This window comes from Thunnus albacares, chromosome 19, assembly GCF_914725855.1.
Source record: "Thunnus albacares chromosome 19, fThuAlb1.1, whole genome shotgun sequence".
In the NCBI taxonomy this organism is placed as follows: domain Eukaryota; kingdom Metazoa; phylum Chordata; class Actinopteri; order Scombriformes; family Scombridae; genus Thunnus; species Thunnus albacares.
The window spans coordinates 24207854-24228824 of NC_058124.1; the positions used below are offsets into that span (position 1 = coordinate 24207854).

Consider the following 20971-nt stretch of genomic DNA (forward strand, 5'->3'; position numbering starts at 1 on the left):
GGAACCATACTGTATATTTCACATCTAGATTTATAACGAAATACTACAAATATAAACACAACAACACAACACACACATGCAGGATACTGTCTGAAGTTTTCTCCCAACGTGACACAAAAAGGTAAAAAAAAAAAAGGAGCATAAACATAAAAAGTTTTCGTTTAAACGTCCACGAACAAAAGAAACTAGAATTTCCTGTTCATGTAACTAAGTGAGAAACAGCACCATCTTGTGGCCATTTACAGTAACGCAAGGAGGACCCGTGATGATGGGGTTTGGAAGAAAAACAAGAGTCAAGCAGCTCTTTTTAAAAAGATTATATATTACAGAAACAAGGATTTAAAAAAAAATACTTACACACATTATAAAATAATACTTTTTTCTCTTTTAAGCACCATATTCTTATGTTGAAATGTTAGTCTTCAACACAATTAAAACAAATATTTGAGGTCATTCTCTCTGAAGAATTTCAAGGGCAGATTTTTATTATTTTTAGGTTTTTGGCCATCCCGCCCAGTTTCCCTGCTATATTTAAAAAAAAAGAAAAAGAAATAAAAATAAACAAATAAATCCAGAGCCATAGAATGACATCACCCCTTAATCTAATTAATTACTTTTAATCCCACGGTGGTTGACAGAGTTCTCGCTTCCCTCTCACAACCTTTCTCCTACTCGCTGTAGTCTCAGATAGAAATTTAGAAGATCAGAGAATTATGTGTTAATATTTTTAGCACCTTAATCTAGATCATCGCAGTAAACTGTATTTCTGTGATGCATTTCAAAGCCCAGCGAAGCAATGAAACCAACACACGCCAAAGTCAAACAGTAGCAACGACAAGGAAATGTGACAAAACTGGAGAGTCACCATTTAATCATTACAGTGGAAGCAAAATTTAACAGCACAGTACAGTTGGTGAAAACACTAAAAAAGGGATATTACAAATAAAATATGGCCACAGATTCTTTGGTTGTACAAAAGGAGTTTGGACAGGGCGTGAACAGAAGCACCATAACTCAGGCTGGCAGTTGAGTTTAACATGCAAGTCACTCACTTCACTTGACCTTCAAGTGACAGCTACAGGAAATAAATACAAATGAAATATACCACATTTGACTGGAATATTTGGTGGTCGTTTTTTTTAATCTCAAAGCACCCTGTTTGTTTTAAATAAATACAATAGAATATCACTATTTCTGTACAAATGAAATGTAATGCACATTTTCCCCAGTAAAAAGCTGTATGAAATTGTAAAAGAGACTAAAGAAAATGGAGGACTCAAAGTTAATACTAAAATTTTTATGCTTTGGTATAATTAGCACCTTGCCACACAGTTTCATTTCAGTAACGCATGCATTTTATTCACCGTTTTAGGAAAAAAGGAGGAGGGAACTTTGAAACTCATATACATATTTAAACCCTGATGATGTTCTGTACTTGGATGAGAAATCAGAAAATGTGTTCTGGATGGAAAACAAAACTCAAAGTACCCAAAGAGAAAATACTGGACTGGTGTGTAGTAGGGGGCCTGGCAGCGTGATTCATGATTTAAAGAGAATCAGACCTTTTCAAAAGCACCAATAACATGCAAGTACAATAACATGAATTTCAGCACAGTTTACAAAAATAATGGCTTTTGATTCACTGATCTAGGTATAGACACATCTTCTATCTTGCCTCACTTGCAGATTTTCTCCAACATTAACCAATGAACATTTCAAACACAGTTTATGCTGCTCTCAGGGCTGAGGAGAGTTTCTTAGACTCCATTACCCTCAATTTAAAACACCAGATAGATTTTCATCATCAGTTTGAGCTGTGTATCACATTTTTAGGTGGTTTATTACAAGGTGGTCATGAAGAGGACATGACAAAGTAGAAAATTCACTCAAAAAAAAAGACAAAAACAAGAGCAAGACCCAGCTGGTTCGGTCATTTTCCCTCTTTGGGTGTAAACTGGTGGCTTTCATTCTTTGGTTCCTTTTAATGTAATGAGATAAGAGCTGATAGCTACTCCGCGTTTACAGTGTGAGCAACATGATCGACAAGTCACTACAAGTTTCTTACAGAACAAGACGACCAGAGAAGTTAACCGTTAAGTCGTCATCTTCCAGTTTTATTTTGATGTTTGCTGTTTATCTACTGAATCTATTTTGGTTCATGAAAAGAAGCTCTGTGCAGAAGGGATAAAAAAGTTGATTAAGACCTTCCAGTTTTCAAAAACCTTTGAACCAAAACAAATGATTGTATTCACAGATGCATACAGCTACATAGGAGCGTCTTGCACCTCTTGTCGGTCATAAAAGAGTGACCGCCAACCACGTTGCTCGCCCATAAACGTGCAATGAAAGAAATGGGAAAGATGTCAGAGTGTGACCCTTTTTTAAGAGTAGGAGGGGGGGAGGTAGAGCAGGTGAGATGAGTGGAAATAAAAGAGAGACAGCGGGGAGGAGTGAAGAGTGAGAGGGGGGATCAGAGACAGGGGGCTTCAGGCCTCAAGTTGCCGGCTTGCTCTCTTTCTTAGGCCGGCCCCTTTCAATGCTGGTAAAGAAAACACTGTTTTATTTTCCGAAGAACACTCTCTTCTGGTTTTTTCTTCCTTTTCTCGCGGTCGTGCGCCCAGTCGATGGTCTCCTCTCCGCGAGTTTTTAAATATTTCTCTCCTCTTTACTTTTTTTGACGTCCATTAATTGTCGGGAGGATGTTGCTTTCCCCAGGCACGTACTTGAGTGTGAATGCGTGTTTGTCTCACAACAGCATCTGCGTGTGGAAGTGTGTGTCTGTCTGTGGGTATGTGTGTGTGTGTGTGTGCGTGTGTGTTTCATATCATTTACAAGTTAATTTACAAATTACCGGGCTTGTATGTTTATCATGTGTAAGTGTGTCTCTAAGTGCATGTGTGTGAGTATTTGCATGTGTTGTTCTCTGCATGGTGTGTGTATGTGTGTGTTTTAGCCTTGGAAACAGACAGGTCCCACTTCAAAACCAAACTGCTGGTTGCTCTCCCCAAAGTCTGACACCTTGATATCCAACAGAGGAAGATGCTCCACCTGTGGTGAGTTGATCTCCAGGACTGTCCTGTCAAAGCCCTTACGATACTGCAGAGACACAGAGAGATAGACACATGTCAGAAAATAGCATCAAGATAATTACAGGTGGAACACTTGTAAACAAGGTAGTTTGTTTGTGGTTGTGTAGAAGTAAAGAAGGGATTTCTGGCACAACTTCACCTACTTCCAAGGTACATGGAGAAGGTCAAAACTCCTGCATATTGGTCTCACAATAAAGTTACTTGTATTGTTTGAATTCTGTTGATATTTTTAAGCTCATTAGCGCATTAATAACTTTGGTAACACCATAGAAAGAGAGTTAGAATTCATAACTGATGAGATCAAACAGTTTATGATTTATCATTCTCATTCATTATGTACAAGTAAGCTGTGTAGCATTACTATTTCAAGACAGTATTCTATCCAATACATTTGAGATCAAAATAGGCCCTTCTCAAGTATCTTAGTATCTAGTTGAGCTAAATGCTTCATTACATCCTGTTAAAGTGTGGAACTTTTACATTTAAATGAACGTCCGTTACATTCAAGCCCTTACCAAACAAGTTCACACAATGCTGATTAAGCCTATCACCACCAAATGCGTGAATGCTTGAATGGGGCTAAATTAATTTAATCGTGTGGCTCTTCTGGACTTTCCAAATGTCATTGGACCGAATGGATCAAATTCTGATAGTGAAATGAATCATTTTGCGGGGGTTGCGTGACGCTCAAAACAATTTATCCACCATTTTACAGCTGCAACAGTAGTGATGGAGTCGGCTATGGTAGAGCCTATGATGTAAACACGTGTCAACAGTGTTTTTGTAATTACTCTCACTGCCAGAAGGGGGAGACAAAAGTCCTGCACTACACTTTTAAAGTCAACAGCAACACTGGTAAAAATTAAAAGGTAGTTTCAGTGATAACAACACAGTGAGTTTTCAAGGGTCAAAAATATCATATAGTCAATATTAAAGATTTAAAGCACTAAAGCACTATTTTCCAGGAAGTGAGGTCTTCAGTTCACGTGTGTTAACTCACAGAGCAGCCGTCGACCAAAGCTTTGATGTAAGGGTTGGTCTCGTAGCTCAGCTCCTCATCGTTGGCACCCTGGAGGTGCAGCGCCCTCTCATAGTTGTTGGCGCTTCGGTCGGACCAGGCCACTGAGCGGTGGCAGTGGTAGGTGAGGTTCTGGCGGGCCTGGACGCTCAGGAGACGCAGGAAGCCCAGCTGGACCACGCCCACTGGCTCGCCGTTAGAGTCCACGTAGGAGAACTGGGAGGAGGAGGTGATAGAATGGGGTTTGGAGGGGTTTTCAAGGCAAAATGGACGAGGACGGAAAATGAGGAGTTATAAGGAGAAAATAGAAGGTGTGAATAAAAATAGAGGGTCCTTAAGTAAAAACAAAAGATTGGAAACAACCTTCATGTCACAGAGTGTTACTGACCTTGCTGCCAGTGGCAAACTGGCTGTACCAGGATCCTGGAGTCTCTTTGTCCCACGAACTCATCTTCACCTGCCACCAGAATTGTCCACATCAGATATTATGGTCAGATATGTTTAGTTAAATAGGTTTATTATTGCACTATAAATAAATGCTACTGAAAAATGGTCTAAATGCCTCACAATCAGACCATTCAGAGATCTTTTATTATAAATGTGAGAGGTCTTAGTGTGCAGATGCTATTGCAAAATTAGTTTCTAGAAAGAGAGCATTTGGAGAATACAAACCTCCACTTATGCTGATTAATACTCCCATTTGTTTTTACACCCAAATGCATTCCTATGATTCCCTAACATATTTTGTTTTGTGGATTTTTTTCCAGACCATTGGCAGTTAGTGTTGGGAGAAGTTGATTTAACTGAATCTTAAGGAGCTTTTTTGGGGTTGCTGAATCGCTGGACTGACCGTGTTGATGCTCTTGCTGGGGTACAGGCACGTCTCTGCTCCATTAGTGAAGTTACAGAAGACCTTGAAGGAGTCTCTGGAGCAGCCCTGGTTGGGGTCAATCCAGTACTCTCCTGCAGGGGGCGACAGAGAGAGGGAAATTGGAGAAAACTGGGAGAAAACTGAAGGTCTCAGTATTTTCTTAGATTTTTTCAAACAATTTTTAAATTCTTTATTGTTATATTGGCAAGGAAATATCTTTACTTTGAATAAATGCATTATTTAATTAAAAAAAAATCTTGCATCATACACATAATGAAATGACAATAAGAGTCACCTAATAGGAGAACAAAACCAGATGGAGAAATCATGACTCATTGGGGTCAGCAAGATAACATTTTTAGGGACATTTCATTACCGTCTTTGAGGTCTGGCTGGCTGAGGTGCAGGTCCTGGCAGGTACGGGCAGGGCTGTCCTGGGTGCCCAGAGGGAAACGCATGGTCTCGATCTCCTGTCGTAGCGAGTTAAGTGAGCCAAAGATCTCCTCCATGCCTTCATTGCCCATCAGGAACTCAGTGCCAGTGGCATCAGATGCAGGCATGTCGGGATCGGACTCGGAGAGCAGCTGGCTGGCATCGATGGAACGCTTGGACTTGGGACTCCTCTGGATGGGCAGGGGCTGGATGACCTCACCTGGCGGGCCCTGAAAAGCAAGTTTACATTGTAATCAATTAACTCACAATCAATTGATAAAGCCTGAAGTTCCTGAAGTTTTCACAACAAGAAGGAAAGTACTTACAGGAGGTCCAGCAGGTCCTTGTACACCCTTTTCTCCCTTCGGACCAGCTCCTCCCTAAACAAAGCCAGGAGAGAGTTCAAGAATTATTAGACCATCAGATCAATGTCAATATACTTTTCATGAACAATCGGACTCATATTGTGGTACAAGCACTCTTAAGGTATACTCACGGAAGAACCCTTAGCTCCTTTGATACCTTGAGGACCCTGAAAAAGATGTGAGACTTTAGTTTTATGATGGTCACCATCCTTCAATGTTTTACTGCTGTCATTAATCAATATGACACTCAAAAACATCTTGGGAACAAAGTGTGATGGCATTTTTAATGGGATGAAACAGTAAAGTCACTCACAGGCAGACCAGGAGGACCAGCAGGGCCGATGGGTCCCGTGCCTCCAGCCATTCCCTGTAATAACACAAGACATTTGAAAAATGAGATGAGTTTTCATATGTTATTATCAAAACCAATGAAAATAATGGCAGATGATGTGAACCTCTCCAGCACATGTGATAAAAGTCAGACTTACAGTCTCTCCTTTAGGTCCGGTGGATCCATGAGGGCCAGGCAGACCTCGATCTCCCTTCTCTCCCTGCTCTCCTGGGGGTCCAATGAGACCGATAAGACCTGGGTGTCCCTTCTCTCCCTTGGAACCAGGGTCTCCACGCAGACCGAGCAAACCAGGAGGTCCCTGCAGGAGGAGAGGAAGAGGAGAGAATGAGGACAGCAATTCATAGTCTAATAAATGTAATGTATGTCAAAGTATAGAGTAGATGTGTAAATAAAAATAAAAAGTTGTCTGACCATAGGTCCAGGTGGTCCTTTCTGTCCGGCGGGGCCTGGAGATCCTTGCTCTCCCTGAAACACAGAAACACATTCAGTGTATACAGTACACACATATTGTTACTTGTGGAATTTTTATTGTTTAGTTGCCGCATTTACAAATACAAAAAATGAATCTGAATGTTTACTGACCACTGATCCTGGGAGTCCTCTGAGACCTTCCGTTCCTGGTTTTCCTGGTACACCCTGGGGGCCGACGGGGCCGGTCTTTCCAGGGGGGCCAACAGCACCTGGGTCTCCCTGAGATGGAATGAAGTATACAAGAAACATGATTGAAAACCAGCATGTTTTAAAAAGTTATTCTACGCATCATCTGATTCAGAGGAAGAGAAATACACGTTCAGATTGTTTCTCATAATTAAAACAGAGTTAATAATTTATCCTGGGATCATTGTCATCACCAGGAAGTGAGATAGTCATCAGATGTCCACTTTAGTATCTGATTACTCTTTGCTTTATTGTAAGCCATGGGTTTAGACTTTAAATGATCAACCCAGACCCACAGTGAGCTGATGTGGACTTGAAGACAAAATTACAATAATGAAAATGTACTCAAAATCTTCAGACTCACCTTGGTTCCTTTTTCACCCTGACGTCCCTCTGGTCCTCTTGTTCCAGCAGGGCCCTGGCAAATAAAACATGATTAAAATATAATTCAATCATAAATCCAATTAAATTTAATCTATAATTTGATCCTATCTATAGCAAGAAAGATGCCTTTTAACTGGATTATGTGCTGAACGTCAAATATAGACCATTCAAAGCATTTCAGGGCATTCTTCTGACACTAGAGAGAATCCATATTGAATACAACATCACTGTTTGTGCTTATTATTGGATGCTGACTGCACTACTGCTGCACTGGCGCCCCACCACCAAGTATTTGCAAACTAAAATGTTCCTTCTTTTTTCATCTCTCAAAGCATACAATAATGGTTGTTTGGATAAAAGATAGGTGGTGGGTTTATTCCTGTTAGATGAAGATTGTGACCTTACCCTCTTTCCTGGTGGGCCAGGTGGTCCGTTCTCACCAGAAGGTCCAGGAGAGCCCTGTAGTGGGACGGAGAGCAGACAAGATCAATATGGAGACAGACACTTTACAATTTTTAATTCACATACTTGCATTATGATAGTGTTTGACTTACAGATTCTCCTTGTTCACCATCTTCTCCTCTCTCTCCCTTGGCGCCGTCTTGACCCTGAGAGTGAAGCAGAACACGGTTGCTATGAAATCTTATCAACAGAATATATTAGTGCTGTGGTCTATAAAGAGGATGCTGATGTCTATTCTTAAAAAAAATGATACTCACTCTGGGTCCAACCTCACCAGGGGGACCAGGATCACCAGGGAAACCAACGGGACCCTGATGGTGGTGACAAAAACACAATTCAGAGATTGAGATGTCATCTGAATTTAAGGCAAAGATCATTCACTGTGCAGTGGAGTCTAAAGTCATTGATCTGTGTGGCGATGTCAGTATGTGTGTGTGTGTTTGACTGTGAGTGTCGTACAGGGTTTCCTTTAGGTCCGTCATCTCCAGGTCGTCCTCTTCCTCCAGCAGGTCCAGCAGTTCCAGGTTGTCCTGCCTCTCCCTTCTCTCCACGTTCTCCACGAGGACCCTGCCGATGGGAACATAGAACACTTTCTTATCTCGTGGATGGTATGAACCCGTCAGTAAAGGCACAGTCTCTCAATATCTTGATGCACAAGGTATAAGGGTTAGACACTCAGCCACTCACCTTCTTTCCTGGCTCTCCTCCGATTCCAGGTGGTCCAGACTCACCGGGCTCTCCCTATGGAGCAAACAGTATTTGTTAGTTCTCAGGACAAATTTTAAATATTTTTTTTTGTTTTTATTACTTTGAGAGCCATCACACATATGCAGAAAAACTGCGTTCATATTAGAGAAAATTCTTTATCTCTGCACCTTCTCTCCAGCAGGTCCAGGATTACCCACACCACCAGGAGGACCTTGAGGACCCTGAAAAACACACATAAAAACAACAGTTCTTTGTACTGTGGCCCATATTAAATTATACAATTGTCATTTTTAAAATAAGAGCTGTAACACTTACGTCAGCACCGTTGGGTCCGGCAGGGCCACGGGGTCCAGGAGGGCCTGGAGGACCCTGAAAACAAAGACAGACTCATGTTTTTATCATTTATCTGATATCATGATAGAAGTCACTGAACCCCTCAGTGAACATTAAGACAGATAATGAACTCACTTTCAGTTTGTCTTCATAGTTGTTAGCATTATAAAGTTATAATTTCTTAAAATTTTAAAGCCAGTGAAAGACAAAATGTGCAGAAGTTTATATCGGCTTGTATTCCTGAAACTCACCAGAGGTCCAACATCTCCAGTCTCTCCCTTCTCGCCTGATGGTCCTGGCAATCCCTGCAGAACGAAGGCAAGAGTTAAACAAAGAAACAAACATAAGAATGTGGCTCCGAACATCATCTCAATATTTACATTGCAGTCTAAAAATAAAAACATAATAAAGAATTGAGTGAATTTGTTAATGTTACCTGCAGTCCGATGGGTCCTGGGGCTCCTGGGAATCCTCTGGATCCTTCGTCACCTTTAGCTCCAAATGGCCCCTGTTGGCCCCTAGGTCCAAGCTCTCCATCAGCACCCTACACAACAGAAAAAAAGAGAAATAAAGACTTAGCTGACAACACTGTCGCCATGATTGTAATCACTCACGGTGGTTATTAAATGTTTCCTGTCTTACTTAGTTGATTCACTTGTTAAAACATATATAGTATAGGATATTATAGTCATAACCTTCTGCTTTGCCACTACCTCTATTATATTTCTCTCACCTGTATAATACAAAAAACAGTGACTTTCCTGCTGTACAGGAAGTGATGTGTTTCATGTTCTGGTTTGTTTGAAATAAACAGAGGAAGAACTGCAACTACTGCATCAAACTAGTAGTTCATACCCTTAGGAACAAGTACAACCAACTGTAACTGTGAACTGTCTGATTGTGTCCTCAAAGAGATAAAATCTGTACTCACAGCAGGACCAGGCTGACCGACTGGACCCATTGGCCCGGGTGGACCAGGAGGACCCTACCAAAGAAAAAGCAAACAGCAATAATTATAATTTAATTAATATTAATAATTTAATCTGAATTCAAATTTTAATTCAGATTATTTCCCATCAGAAACAAATTTTAGGATTTGATGATCTTTTTAATTTCACTCACGTGCTCTCCTTTCCCTCCCTTGGCGCCCTTCTGGCCTGGTTCTCCAACCTCACCCTGTGATGACAAAGACACAGCAAGTTACAGGAAAGAGTCTGAAAAAAACATGGATGCACAACTCAAAAACCATCAAACTATCTGACCCATTATTCTGAAGTATATCTAAGGCATTTTAGGCCTTTGTTTTACAAACTAGAACCTTGAGGATGATATGACAATGCATGTCATGATATACTGTTAAACATGACTCAAGTTAATAATGCATCACATTTGGAGATTCAACATTTCTCCAACACAACTTTGGGTTGTTAAGATTGTTACTCAGTGTTACTGGCCTTGTCTCCATCCTCTCCGGGTACTCCTGGTGATCCGGCAGGTCCAGGAAGACCCACGGGACCCTGGACACCATCACGACCTGCAGGGCCAATAGGTCCTTTCTCACCCTGAGAGAGGAAAAAAGACAAGAATAACAATAAGAATATTTGACATTTAAGCTTTGGTTGGATGTACAACACCTTATTTTGAATGTTGAGTCAGGAGCCCTACTATACATTGGACAAACATCTACAGATACTCACAGGAACTCCTTTCTCTCCAGCGGGTCCTGGAGGCCCCTGAGGGCCTGGTCTGCCAGGAGGTCCAACAGGTCCAGCGGTACCGGCTGATCCCCTCTCACCAGGAGATCCCTAGAGAGGTACAATAGCATAAAGACAGTACTGATACAGCAGGTATACATACATGAAGTGAGATATACTATGATTACCAACTGGAACAATTTCATAAAGACATGTCATAATGAAATATTCAAATATTTGAAAAATGTAAACTCCATAAATTTGAATTTGGGGGATGAAAATGAACTCATGTGGTTTTAAACATACAGCAGGTCCAGGAGGTCCGGCAGGTCCTTCACTTCCCTTCAGTCCTCCACCTCCCTGGAAGAAAAGACAAGAAAGAGTTGATCAGTTAGTCATTTTTCACCTAAGCTGGACACTTTTCTCCAGAGATCAATTTATTGTGATTAAAGGGATCAATATAAGCTTTAAAATCATTTCGTAAAATCAACTGGCAGCCTATAGTTTGGCTCAAAGTATCTACCTGACAATCTACGCAATATTACTTTGAGTCATACTCACAGGGGTTCCGGGCAGTCCTCTCTCTCCAGGGAAACCTCTCAGTCCTGGGGGCCCATCTTTACCTGGGCCTCCTGGGGGTCCAGGGTCTCCCTTAGTGCCTTCCTTCCCTGAGGGACCAGAGAGTCCCTGCTCTCCAGGTGGACCTGGGGGTCCGGGGTGGCCACGCTCGCCCATGGGGCCAGTTTCTCCAGATGGACCCTGAGAGGATGGAGAGATAGATGGATATGGAGATGGAGAAGGTAAAAGGGGGGAAGATGATGTTGGGAAAAAAGACAAAAAGTTGTGTTGTTGTGAAAACTGCTGTCACTCATTTTCAAGTTAATTCAATTTTTATTTAATTTCACAAATCTCAAATTTGCCTCTGAGGGCTTTAAAAAATGTCCAGTATACAACACCCTCTATCTTTAGAATTGAATATTTTATCATAAGTGAGAAAATTGTGCACAACTAAGAAGAAACTCACCTGAGGTCCAACGACTCCAGGAGGCCCAGGTGGACCCATCTTACCTTGGAAACCCTGGAGAAGAGAAATTCGGTCAAGACACACTGAAAATATACAACATATCTGACAACCTTCCTATTGTTGAGATGCATCATAATGCGTCTAAGTCACGTCTAGATCGTCAGAACAACTCAGCCCTTCTCATCCCCTTCATCACTATCTTAGCTTCATGACTGAAGTGGACAATGAAACAATCATTTTGTAGAGAGAGTTTGGCCCCAATGATTTGTCTACTCAATGAACAGAAAATGACATTCCAGTTTACATGACATAAGCATGTGAAAAACTATTTAGCAGGTCCATAGATAGCCAAATGCATAGCTATTCTCTGGGATGCCAGCTGCAGCAGGAACAACAAACAACGGAGTAAGCAGTTCAACCTTAATAATCACAATCACTAATCACTGACATGATTTCTGAGTGTCTATATCCTTCAAGAGAGCCGTGGTGGACGTCAAGATAAAAGATAAAAGAGGAACATTTAGCCATCTGAAAGAGGAGTGAAAAACTTACAACTTCTCCTCTCTGGCCAGGGTGTCCAGGCAGTCCATCCTTTCCTGGTGGTCCCTGTAAGGAAACATCAATTAACCATCAAATATTCATTAAATCGCCACCTTAAGAGAGCTTTCCCTACAAGCATGAGGGGAAAACCAAACCCAAACCCCAGACCACACTGGAACAATGTATAACAATTCTCTTATGAACAGCCACATGATACCACTGTTTCAGTTAATTAGTAACTGGTATTAAAACATTTTACTTACAGGAGGTCCCTTTGGTCCAGGGAAACCGTTGGCTCCTTGAGGTCCGGGCAATCCCTGGTGAGACAACAACATATGATATGATAAGAACATGCAGGGTCAACATGAGGTACTGATTTGAATGTAAGGCTCTGACCAAGTGCTACCCAGCAGGACATCAGCACTGGTGTTGGTGCTTTGCTGTAATGAAAAATAAGAGCTCACCCTCTCTCCGGGAGGACCAGGAGGGCCATCACTTCCTGAAGTTCCCTAATAGGCAACAATAAAAGAAAAACACACAGTAAAAAAAAAATGTTAAAAATAGGATAACAAACTATTGTTGTTCAATATCTTTTGCTTCTTGATATGGCCTCCACTGCAATTTTGAGCCAGGTTCTTTTAAGGCAAAGATATAAAGAAACATGTAAATAAATCACAGATAACAGGTGGTAGGTGTTTCAGGCAAGACGGCAAATGCTGTATGCAGTAAGCTGAAACATTTTTCCTGACATGCCATAAAAAAACTGCCCTGTGTCTTTATTTAAACTGTTGGTTTTGCAAATTCAAATTGAGTTATTAAATACAAAAATCTATATATCCTGTTTATGAAGTTTAGATTCCATCAATATAAATATATAATGATAATGATATAGACAATTGTATTAACAATGTCAACATGATAATCAACACCAACTATCATCATTAAAAAAATCAACATAATGGCGCTTGCGTAGCACGTTTGCGAACAAAGATTCAAAGTGTAATCAGAATAAATCCACTGAGTAGACAAACCTTTGCTCCTGATTTCCCGGTCGCGCCCCTTGGTCCTCTCTGACCTCTGGGACCCTGATGGACAAAAATAGTAAACTTACTTAGTGAGAAGCCTCCATCAGTCAAAAACAATGCAAAAGTGATGCTATCTGTGAATCAAATCAGTGTTTAATACCACGAGCACAAAAAAGTGAGTTTATATGGGTTTACAGTACCAGTAGAAAGTTTGGACACACACAAACTTTTGACTGATACTGTATATCCATTTGTGCTCAATAGTTTAAGTGGAAGAAAGAATCAAAATAAAATAATCTTTATCCTCTGAGCAGAATAGATTTTACAAGCTGACTGAAAAATTGAATGAATATAATGTGAATTAATGCATAAATTAACAAACAGTACCGTTGGTCCTCTTTGTCCTCTTGGCCCTGATTTGCCTGACAGACCCTGAAAAAAAAAACATGATCATAAACTCAAACAGACTGAGGTGAACTGTACTTAAGTATTCTGTCTAACTTAATGTATCCAGTAATCTATTTTATCTGTGTGGACAATAAATCAGAAACATCATTTGACACAGCAACTCTCGCTCTGATCACAGCTTTGACTACAAATCATTTACAGTCTCAAGAATATTGATATTCTGATTTGTGAAGCTAAATCTTCTGCAGAACCATCAACTTACTCTTGTTCCCTTCTCGCCGTTAGATCCGGGGAATCCTGGGAATCCAAGAGATCCCTAAAAAACAAAATGATATCTCAACATCAGCACTGTTTCTCACCTGGATGAATCAATCAATCATTAGCTCAATGATGGGATATACTATGTTTGTGTCGTTCTTACCTTGGGTCCTTGTCTTCCAGGATATCCAGGAAGTCCAGGTACACCAAGTTTACCCTGAAATTACATGTTGACTCCATTAATCATTAGCCTTAAACCCAAATGGTCACAATAGCTGTAAGTTTGTTTAAATATCATCAACCTGTTACACATCAACAATGATTCTAATCTGACATGAAATATACAAGTATTGTTTGGTAAATTAACAGGAATATATGCCATAATATTGAGGAGGAAAAATGCAGCACTTCTGATACTGTGCTCAGATTTACTACAATCACATGATTATCATGCAGTGAAGTTCATGGCAAAAATGTATTGCAGCAAATTAAAATATATCCAACACTTAAGTATAATACAAAAAAAAACTGCTTTATGTGAAAATTAAATGCATAATATAATTATAAAACAAATTCCATATGTCAATATTATTATTTATTTGTTTATCTATAGGTGACAATGATGTAAATGTGCAACCTGTAGTCTTGACTGACAAATGGATAAAACACTTCATTCATAGCAGAATTACAATCAAAACAGGAGGAAAAAACAGAAGAAAATGTATCACAGCTGCTTGTCTTAACAAGCTTTAACAAACAATACAATCAGACAGGTATAAAACACTACAAACAAGTTAGAGTTAATTCTACATCATACAAGAACACATGTCTGAGTAGATGCTGAGTAAAATTGCAGTATGGAGCACAGCTACAGTTACAGGCAGAGTATTCCAAAGATTTGTTTCTCTCACAGAAAAAACTGACTGTCCAATTTTGCTAAATAGGACCATACAGTCGCCTCTGTCAGCTACTCCTGTTTTCCTAGAGGTGCTGTCCATGAGTTTAAAAAGGGGATTTCACTTAACAGCAAATACCACCACAAGAGGGCGGCATGATAACCTTTTCTCTCCTAATGTTTGAACAAGGATGGGGTTATTCACTAATCGCAAAAAACTTGGGAGAATATCCCTATGTCAGCAATTAGCGAGTAAAACCTCAGTTTTAATAGAATACCCCTGTAAACATAATAATAACAGTGGATAAACCAAGAATATCTGTAACCTGTTGCATGTTACTAAGAGCCAATCATCAGGTCGTACCTTCTCTCCAACCAGTCCAAGGGGTCCGATCTCACCAGGGGGTCCTACACGACCCTTTGGCCCCTCTGGACCATCCTCTCCTCTGGGGCCTGATACTCCAAGCTCACCCTGTCAGCAGGAGAACAGACACAGTAAAACCATCAAGATAAATTAAAACAATGTATATGGAGAATGAAAATACATCAATCAATCAGTCCAGCCCTCCATTCATCCATCTTTCCATTAATGAACAAATCATCTTTCATCATCATCATTCAATCATTTCTCCATCATCCCATCTTACCCTCTCTCCTTTGGCGCCAAAATCTCCCTTAATTCCAGGAAAACCATCTTCTCCCTACAAACACAGACAAACAAAAAACATAAATACTCAACAAAAAAAATACATCAAACACGTTTTGTCTAAAAGCATTTTGCCCTAAAAATCAAAAAGACCTGAACATGTCCTGTGTTTCTTGATGAGTGATGTGTATTTTTTAAGTATTAAATATTAAACTAAAATGAATAACTTACCTTCTCTCCCTTGTGGCCCTTCAGTCCACGGATTCCTTGAGCTCCCTGCAATCAAAGCATTAAATTGATCAAATCATTGATGAGCTAAGGAATATTTGGGGCACAGTTTCTGTACACATGCAATGCAAAATCCAAAAGAGAGAAAAGTCATCCAAACTGTGCAGGTAATACAAACTGACACCATAATCAAAAAAATGTCAATAGAATAGTTTTTAAGGGTTAAAAGCTGGTTTCTGTACTAACCTTGATGCCACGAGGGCCAGGATAGCCAATAGCTCCCTGAGGACCGCTGGGGCCCTGGAAAAGGTCAAAGAGAGAGGGGGACAAGTTTACAACAAAATAAATACCATAACATAAATATGTTGACAACTACAATCACAAAGATATAAGTAACTGCACCAGCAAATTTACTATAAATGTGCCTTTTTATTGAAACTCTTTTAGATGTAATATGTTTCACTTGTCTTCATGTGTAATAGGTGAAATGAGTTTGTAAGGAGGGGATGCGGTGTGATGGGGTTATGACTGATACCCACCTGGTTTCCTTTGGTTCCGGGAGGCCCCTCCTTTCCTGGGTGACCCTGAGAAGGGAGGACAGAAAGTTCAAACCCCAGGAAGGATATCCACTGTTGGTGGATTCAACATAATTCAGTTGTAAAGATATAAACAAAGAAAAAAAGAGGAGACAAACTTACAGGAGGGCCATCGGCTCCGGGCATTCCTGGCAGACCTGGTTTTCCTGTGGGACCCTGGAGGAGAAAACAAGGTGGTCATGAGCTGAAGTGACAAACAAATTAGTGGCCTGGGAGGTAAATATAAGGCTCCATTTACACTTTTCATTTCAAGTGTCTCATATCTGGGTAAACTAAAGATAGAATTTAGTGGATGTCAATTTACACTTAACCATATACAATATGCCTGTCTGTTGGCCGAATCTCATGAGCTAGATGCAAAACTCTCTCTTGAGTGTGCTCTACTACAGTCTGGAGGTTGGTTGTAATACACTTGAATCTATTAAGTAACTGCCACAAAACACCAGACGAAGGAAAACTTGTAAAAACAGTTTAGCTACCTAGCTAAAAGCTATTCATCAACTAACGAAAACAAATGGGTAACTATGAGTAAAACAAATGTTTTGCTCTGCAAATGTGGTTTCATTGCAATACTGAATCTCTCTCAAAGAACTGAATCTGCCGCAGCACAAAATTCATCTTGATTGTCCTGGTCAGTTTATCTCATGACTGTTGCTTATTGACTATTTTTCCTTGGAGAATTTAACTTCCTGTATTCCTTTTGTACTTTTGATACAGACTAGCTATATGTATTTTTGGTCTCTTACTTTCTCTCCTGGGGGTCCAATGGCTCCCTGAGGTCCTGGCATTCCCTGCAAAAAAAGAAACAACAAAACACATGAGACATACTATGTTCACTGTATACAATGCCTACAGACTCAACATTACTGTTTCCTTTTATTTTCATGAGCATGTTTGTGCATGGCTATGTTCTTTAGCATATAATTACTGATGAGAAATTATTGATGAGTGGAGTTAATATCGTAAGTATGTCCCCTGTCCTGACCAGTTGTCTTCTATCTCACCTGAGTTCCTGGGGTTCCCTGCTGACCTGGAGGTCCTGGCTCTCCTTGGGGACCCTGAGAGATAGAAATGGAAAAAGATGAAGTGATGACAAATGGAAAGCAAATAGAAGGAGAGGAGAGAAGAGGACAGACAAGGGAGGGAGAATCACATCTTAGAAATACTCATAAGAGAGGTCTTTCAATGTAATAGGTAGTGATACTAAATATCTGTCATTTCAGAAGAACAAGGTTACGTGATAACATGTTAGAAAACATAAAGTGAAACTAACCAAATTTCCCTTGGGACCTTGGGACCCATCATTTCCACGCACACCCTGAAAGAAGAGAGAATAAATAGAGAAAAATTCAAAATCAGGATGGAAATCTGAACAAAATTGATGTCAACCATCAACAGAATAGATATAAAAAATTCAAAAACTGTTGTACTTAGTATGATGATGTTGTATATCCTGCTAACAATAAACAGCAAAAGGAAGTCAGGTTCTGACTGCAGTACAAAACAAATTATCATTGCTAGTACCTTGCTCTGTGCCATTGGCAGCAAGTTACAGCCTTTATTGATGATGCTAGTGTATACCTTAAGATTTGTGTGAATCAGCAGGCGCTTAAACCCTGCTGCTAAAGGGGAGAGCTTCACTTCAGCCAAACAACTCCACTATATATAAATATAATGTATGGTTTCCAAATGGATACTTGAGACTTGGCCATGTAAGAGTGTCTTGGTATAGTTTTGAGGTGATTGTGGGAACATTACATGTTCACTTTTAGATTACTGGATATCCCCTTCTTTATATCAGGTCACAGGGTGTTGTTTCAAGTACTGTGGGTGTTCAGTGGCCACAGAAGGATACAATAATACTGCTAAAAGTTCGGCAGCACTATGTGGTTTTTAAATTGTTTTTACTCACAGGAGGTCCAGAGATTCCAGGAGGACCTTTAGGTCCGAGCAAACCACGAGGTCCCTAAAGGCAAACACACACAAAAGGACACATAAATAGAGCAACACATGTATGCAGACAGACTTTATATTGAGTATTGTAATGAGTGTTATTGTTTGTTTTGATAAATACAAGCTATGCATTTATAACTATTTTTTACTTTGTAACATGTTTTATATTTTAATCTTAATTGAAATGAAACTGACAGGAATTGACATCCGAAATAATAGTATGTAGAAAGAAAAAAAACTTGTGGGTGAGTGATAAGAAAAAAACTTAATGGTTGCTGTGCTTACTCTTGTGTTAATCAGGTGTCTTACTCTTGTTTATTGAGAGCTATTACTTTTCAGGAGGCTTTTCAGTCTGTACATGTGTTGGTAATTGCTGTGTAAAAACCATTACACCCTACACCTGTGATCCTGACAGCACTTGGCTGCACCTTCTACCTCTCCATCATTACCCTGCATGTAATTACAGTGAGGAAGTATCTCAGTCATTATTGATATCGTGAGAAACAACAGGTGTGGAGGTAGCAGTGGTGCTACAGATGGAAGCAGATAGATTCAGAGGATCAGCTGTGTTGTCATGGAAACACTCACTGGTTCACCTGGGAGACCCCTGGGTCCAATGTCTCCGTCGTCTCCCTGAAAACGCAAACGGAAACAGTATGTCATGTATGGAAAGACGCTGATTAGAGACATGAGGACAGATGTTTTGAAAATTGCCTGGAGTAGTTTCAGATTCTTTTCTCGTATCTTCTTACCCTCTCTCCGTCCTCTCCTTGAGATCCTGGGGGTCCCATTCCTCCAGTGTCACCCTGAGGAGATGATGAGGGATTAGAATTAAGATAAATATTTATTTAGATATTTTATGTATTTAAATATCTGATAAACATTCAAGGATGATGAATAGTATTTTACTTCTACTACTATGACTACTACTACTAATAATAACAATAATAATAACAATAGTTTGTCGACTTGTGGACTTAAACTGCCACACAGTCTCTTTGCATTGGATGGTAAGTATATGTGACATTGTGATTGTTTTGTTTTTGACTCACCCTGTGTCCTTTCTCACCGGGCAAACCAGGAAGACCATCAAACCCACGGTCACCCTGAAAGAGAGACACAAGACATGTTAGTTATTATTAGTGGAGTTGATGCATTAATACTGAGTTTAACTTTTGATTCGATTTGTCCCAGCAAGACAAATACCAAGTAAAAGCTTGAAGCCTACCAGGTTGCACATTTCTCATTTTATAAATTCACTACTAACAAAATGCATCAAAAGATAAAATATTTACTGCTGGAATTGCAGTTACAGTCTGTATGAATTGACACTTAAATAACACTAGTGTTTCTTTGTTTTATAGAAGTATGGGGATCTGTTCCAGGACTTTTGAAATGCCAGCCACAGGAAAAGGTCAGCTACAAACTAAGATTGAAAATCAGAAGCCAATATGTCCATTAAGGAATGACACCAGATAGAAATTACCTTAATTCCAGTCTCTCCTGGCATTCCCCTGGCACCATCAGCTCCAGCACGGCCCTGTGGGAGACGAGCAGAGGAAGAACATGTTTTAAATTACTACTGTATATCAGACCCAGTTCTGCCAGTTTCTGGTACCCATGTTTTGTTTTTGATAGGACATGCTTGGCTAAGATAGAGAGAATTTAAACAGGACTATAGGAGCATTGTAGCTATGGAAGAAGATGATTTCTTGTCCAAGTGTTGCAGAGGGAACTTCTGGTTTGACGTAACCCTAGCTGGAAATTTCCAAAGGTGCAGTAAGTTAACACTTTCTGATGACAGACTTGTCAACATCTATAATATTTATTATGGAATTTATGTAAACCTGTAGCAGACCATGAGCCTCTTGGAGAAACAATAGTTACCTCCTGCCTGTGTACTTTGGATTAAACAAACAATAAAAAAATTAACAAAAATGCAATGACAAGGCATGTCGGATTTTTTTTATACTCACTCTTCTTCCTGATTTTCCTGGAGGTCCCATCATACCCTGGGGTCCCCTGGGGCCCTGACAAATAAATTAGATGTCTGTGAGAAATGCCTGTCATGGATCCAAGGTTCAATTATAATATAATGATGTGCTGTAAAAGGGTCAGTTTATTACATTTGACATATAAATGGTTTAAAAAAACTTGACTCTGGCTCTGAGTGATGTGAGGTCAGGTTTGGTATAGGACATGTTTTTACCTGAGGACCTGGGTCTCCACTCTCTCCCTTAAGACCAGCACTTCCTGGATTTCCCTGAAACAGACACAATCAACATCACCATCATCATCTGACCTATTTATCCTCTCATGCCCCTTAACAATGATGTCACATAAAATGAGAGACAAGAGACTCAACCAAGATCACCAGCCTACATAAAATATAGTAATAAGTGAATAAAGGGAAAATCCTTGTATAGGTCAACATTTTTGGTATAGTGTTGCGATGACAACAACAAACTTTTAATATGTTCAAGTAAGGACGGAGGTTTCACGTTACATACCAGTGGTCCAGGGCGTCCAGTGAATCCCATTGGTCCAGGTGGTCCTTTCAGTGCCATCTAGAGACAACACATCACAAGATAAACTATGATGAATGCAGATGGCTGCTTGAAATAATTAAGATGTAGACCTATGCATTAATTTTAGTTTAAGACCCATTCCATAGTGAATTAACCAGTTTTCAAGTCTCATGAAGTGTCTTTTTCAACATCTGTAGTAATAACTGACATTTACTAAGGAAGGCTGAAATCCACAAAATCATATCTGCATTTATTATAGTTATTAGACATTATTACACATCTATAATCACTAAGTTTATAACAGACAGTGAGGATCTCAAGGAAATTGTGAGGTGAGAGTCAAAGCTATAATGATGATGGTCCTTGAAGCAAACTAACTGCACAGACGCAATGTGAAGTAATAACTCACCCTGGCCTGAGACAAGATGGCTGCTGCCTGGGCTTCCTGTGCAGAAACAGCAGGACCCTTATCTCCTCCACTCTGACCGAAACGGAACTGCAGAAA

General features: G+C 40.0%; 1 protein-coding gene across 8 annotated transcripts in view; it reads right to left on the reverse strand.

Moving 5' to 3' along the window:
* Positions 1 to 854: 854 nt before the first annotated feature.
* The window catches only part of col11a2 (collagen, type XI, alpha 2), a 49784-nt gene continuing 29667 nt past the window's right edge, over positions 855 to 20971 (reverse strand). For all 8 annotated transcript variants that reach the window (XM_044334972.1, XM_044334971.1, XM_044334970.1 and 5 more), the window contains 53 exons: positions 20876 to 20962; positions 20449 to 20505; positions 20148 to 20201; positions 19915 to 19968; positions 19425 to 19478; positions 18991 to 19044; positions 18691 to 18744; positions 18527 to 18571; positions 17898 to 17951; positions 17259 to 17303; positions 16990 to 17043; positions 16732 to 16776; positions 16088 to 16141; positions 15929 to 15973; positions 15636 to 15689; positions 15393 to 15437; positions 15163 to 15216; positions 14880 to 14987; positions 13784 to 13837; positions 13625 to 13678; positions 13342 to 13386; positions 12961 to 13014; positions 12394 to 12438; positions 12193 to 12246; positions 11942 to 11995; positions 11390 to 11443; positions 10927 to 11124; positions 10672 to 10725; positions 10369 to 10476; positions 10126 to 10233; positions 9794 to 9847; positions 9603 to 9656; positions 9108 to 9215; positions 8923 to 8976; positions 8654 to 8707; positions 8506 to 8559; positions 8318 to 8371; positions 8090 to 8197; positions 7888 to 7941; positions 7723 to 7776; positions 7574 to 7627; positions 7149 to 7202; positions 6710 to 6817; positions 6539 to 6592; positions 6264 to 6425; positions 6089 to 6142; positions 5907 to 5942; positions 5737 to 5790; positions 5355 to 5640; positions 4958 to 5070; positions 4496 to 4564; positions 4090 to 4323; positions 855 to 3096 (listed from right to left, as the gene is read on the reverse strand). In XM_044334972.1, coding sequence (XP_044190907.1) covers positions 2950 to 3096; positions 4090 to 4323; positions 4496 to 4564; positions 4958 to 5070; positions 5355 to 5640; positions 5737 to 5790; positions 5907 to 5942; positions 6089 to 6142; positions 6264 to 6425; positions 6539 to 6592; positions 6710 to 6817; positions 7149 to 7202; positions 7574 to 7627; positions 7723 to 7776; positions 7888 to 7941; positions 8090 to 8197; positions 8318 to 8371; positions 8506 to 8559; positions 8654 to 8707; positions 8923 to 8976; positions 9108 to 9215; positions 9603 to 9656; positions 9794 to 9847; positions 10126 to 10233; positions 10369 to 10476; positions 10672 to 10725; positions 10927 to 11124; positions 11390 to 11443; positions 11942 to 11995; positions 12193 to 12246; positions 12394 to 12438; positions 12961 to 13014; positions 13342 to 13386; positions 13625 to 13678; positions 13784 to 13837; positions 14880 to 14987; positions 15163 to 15216; positions 15393 to 15437; positions 15636 to 15689; positions 15929 to 15973; positions 16088 to 16141; positions 16732 to 16776; positions 16990 to 17043; positions 17259 to 17303; positions 17898 to 17951; positions 18527 to 18571; positions 18691 to 18744; positions 18991 to 19044; positions 19425 to 19478; positions 19915 to 19968; positions 20148 to 20201; positions 20449 to 20505; positions 20876 to 20962 — 3972 coding nt within the window. In that variant the 3' untranslated portion in view covers positions 855 to 2949. The remainder of the gene's footprint in view (positions 3097 to 4089; positions 4324 to 4495; positions 4565 to 4957; positions 5071 to 5354; positions 5641 to 5736; positions 5791 to 5906; positions 5943 to 6088; positions 6143 to 6263; positions 6426 to 6538; positions 6593 to 6709; positions 6818 to 7148; positions 7203 to 7573; positions 7628 to 7722; positions 7777 to 7887; positions 7942 to 8089; positions 8198 to 8317; positions 8372 to 8505; positions 8560 to 8653; positions 8708 to 8922; positions 8977 to 9107; positions 9216 to 9602; positions 9657 to 9793; positions 9848 to 10125; positions 10234 to 10368; positions 10477 to 10671; positions 10726 to 10926; positions 11125 to 11389; positions 11444 to 11941; positions 11996 to 12192; positions 12247 to 12393; positions 12439 to 12960; positions 13015 to 13341; positions 13387 to 13624; positions 13679 to 13783; positions 13838 to 14879; positions 14988 to 15162; positions 15217 to 15392; positions 15438 to 15635; positions 15690 to 15928; positions 15974 to 16087; positions 16142 to 16731; positions 16777 to 16989; positions 17044 to 17258; positions 17304 to 17897; positions 17952 to 18526; positions 18572 to 18690; positions 18745 to 18990; positions 19045 to 19424; positions 19479 to 19914; positions 19969 to 20147; positions 20202 to 20448; positions 20506 to 20875; positions 20963 to 20971) is intronic.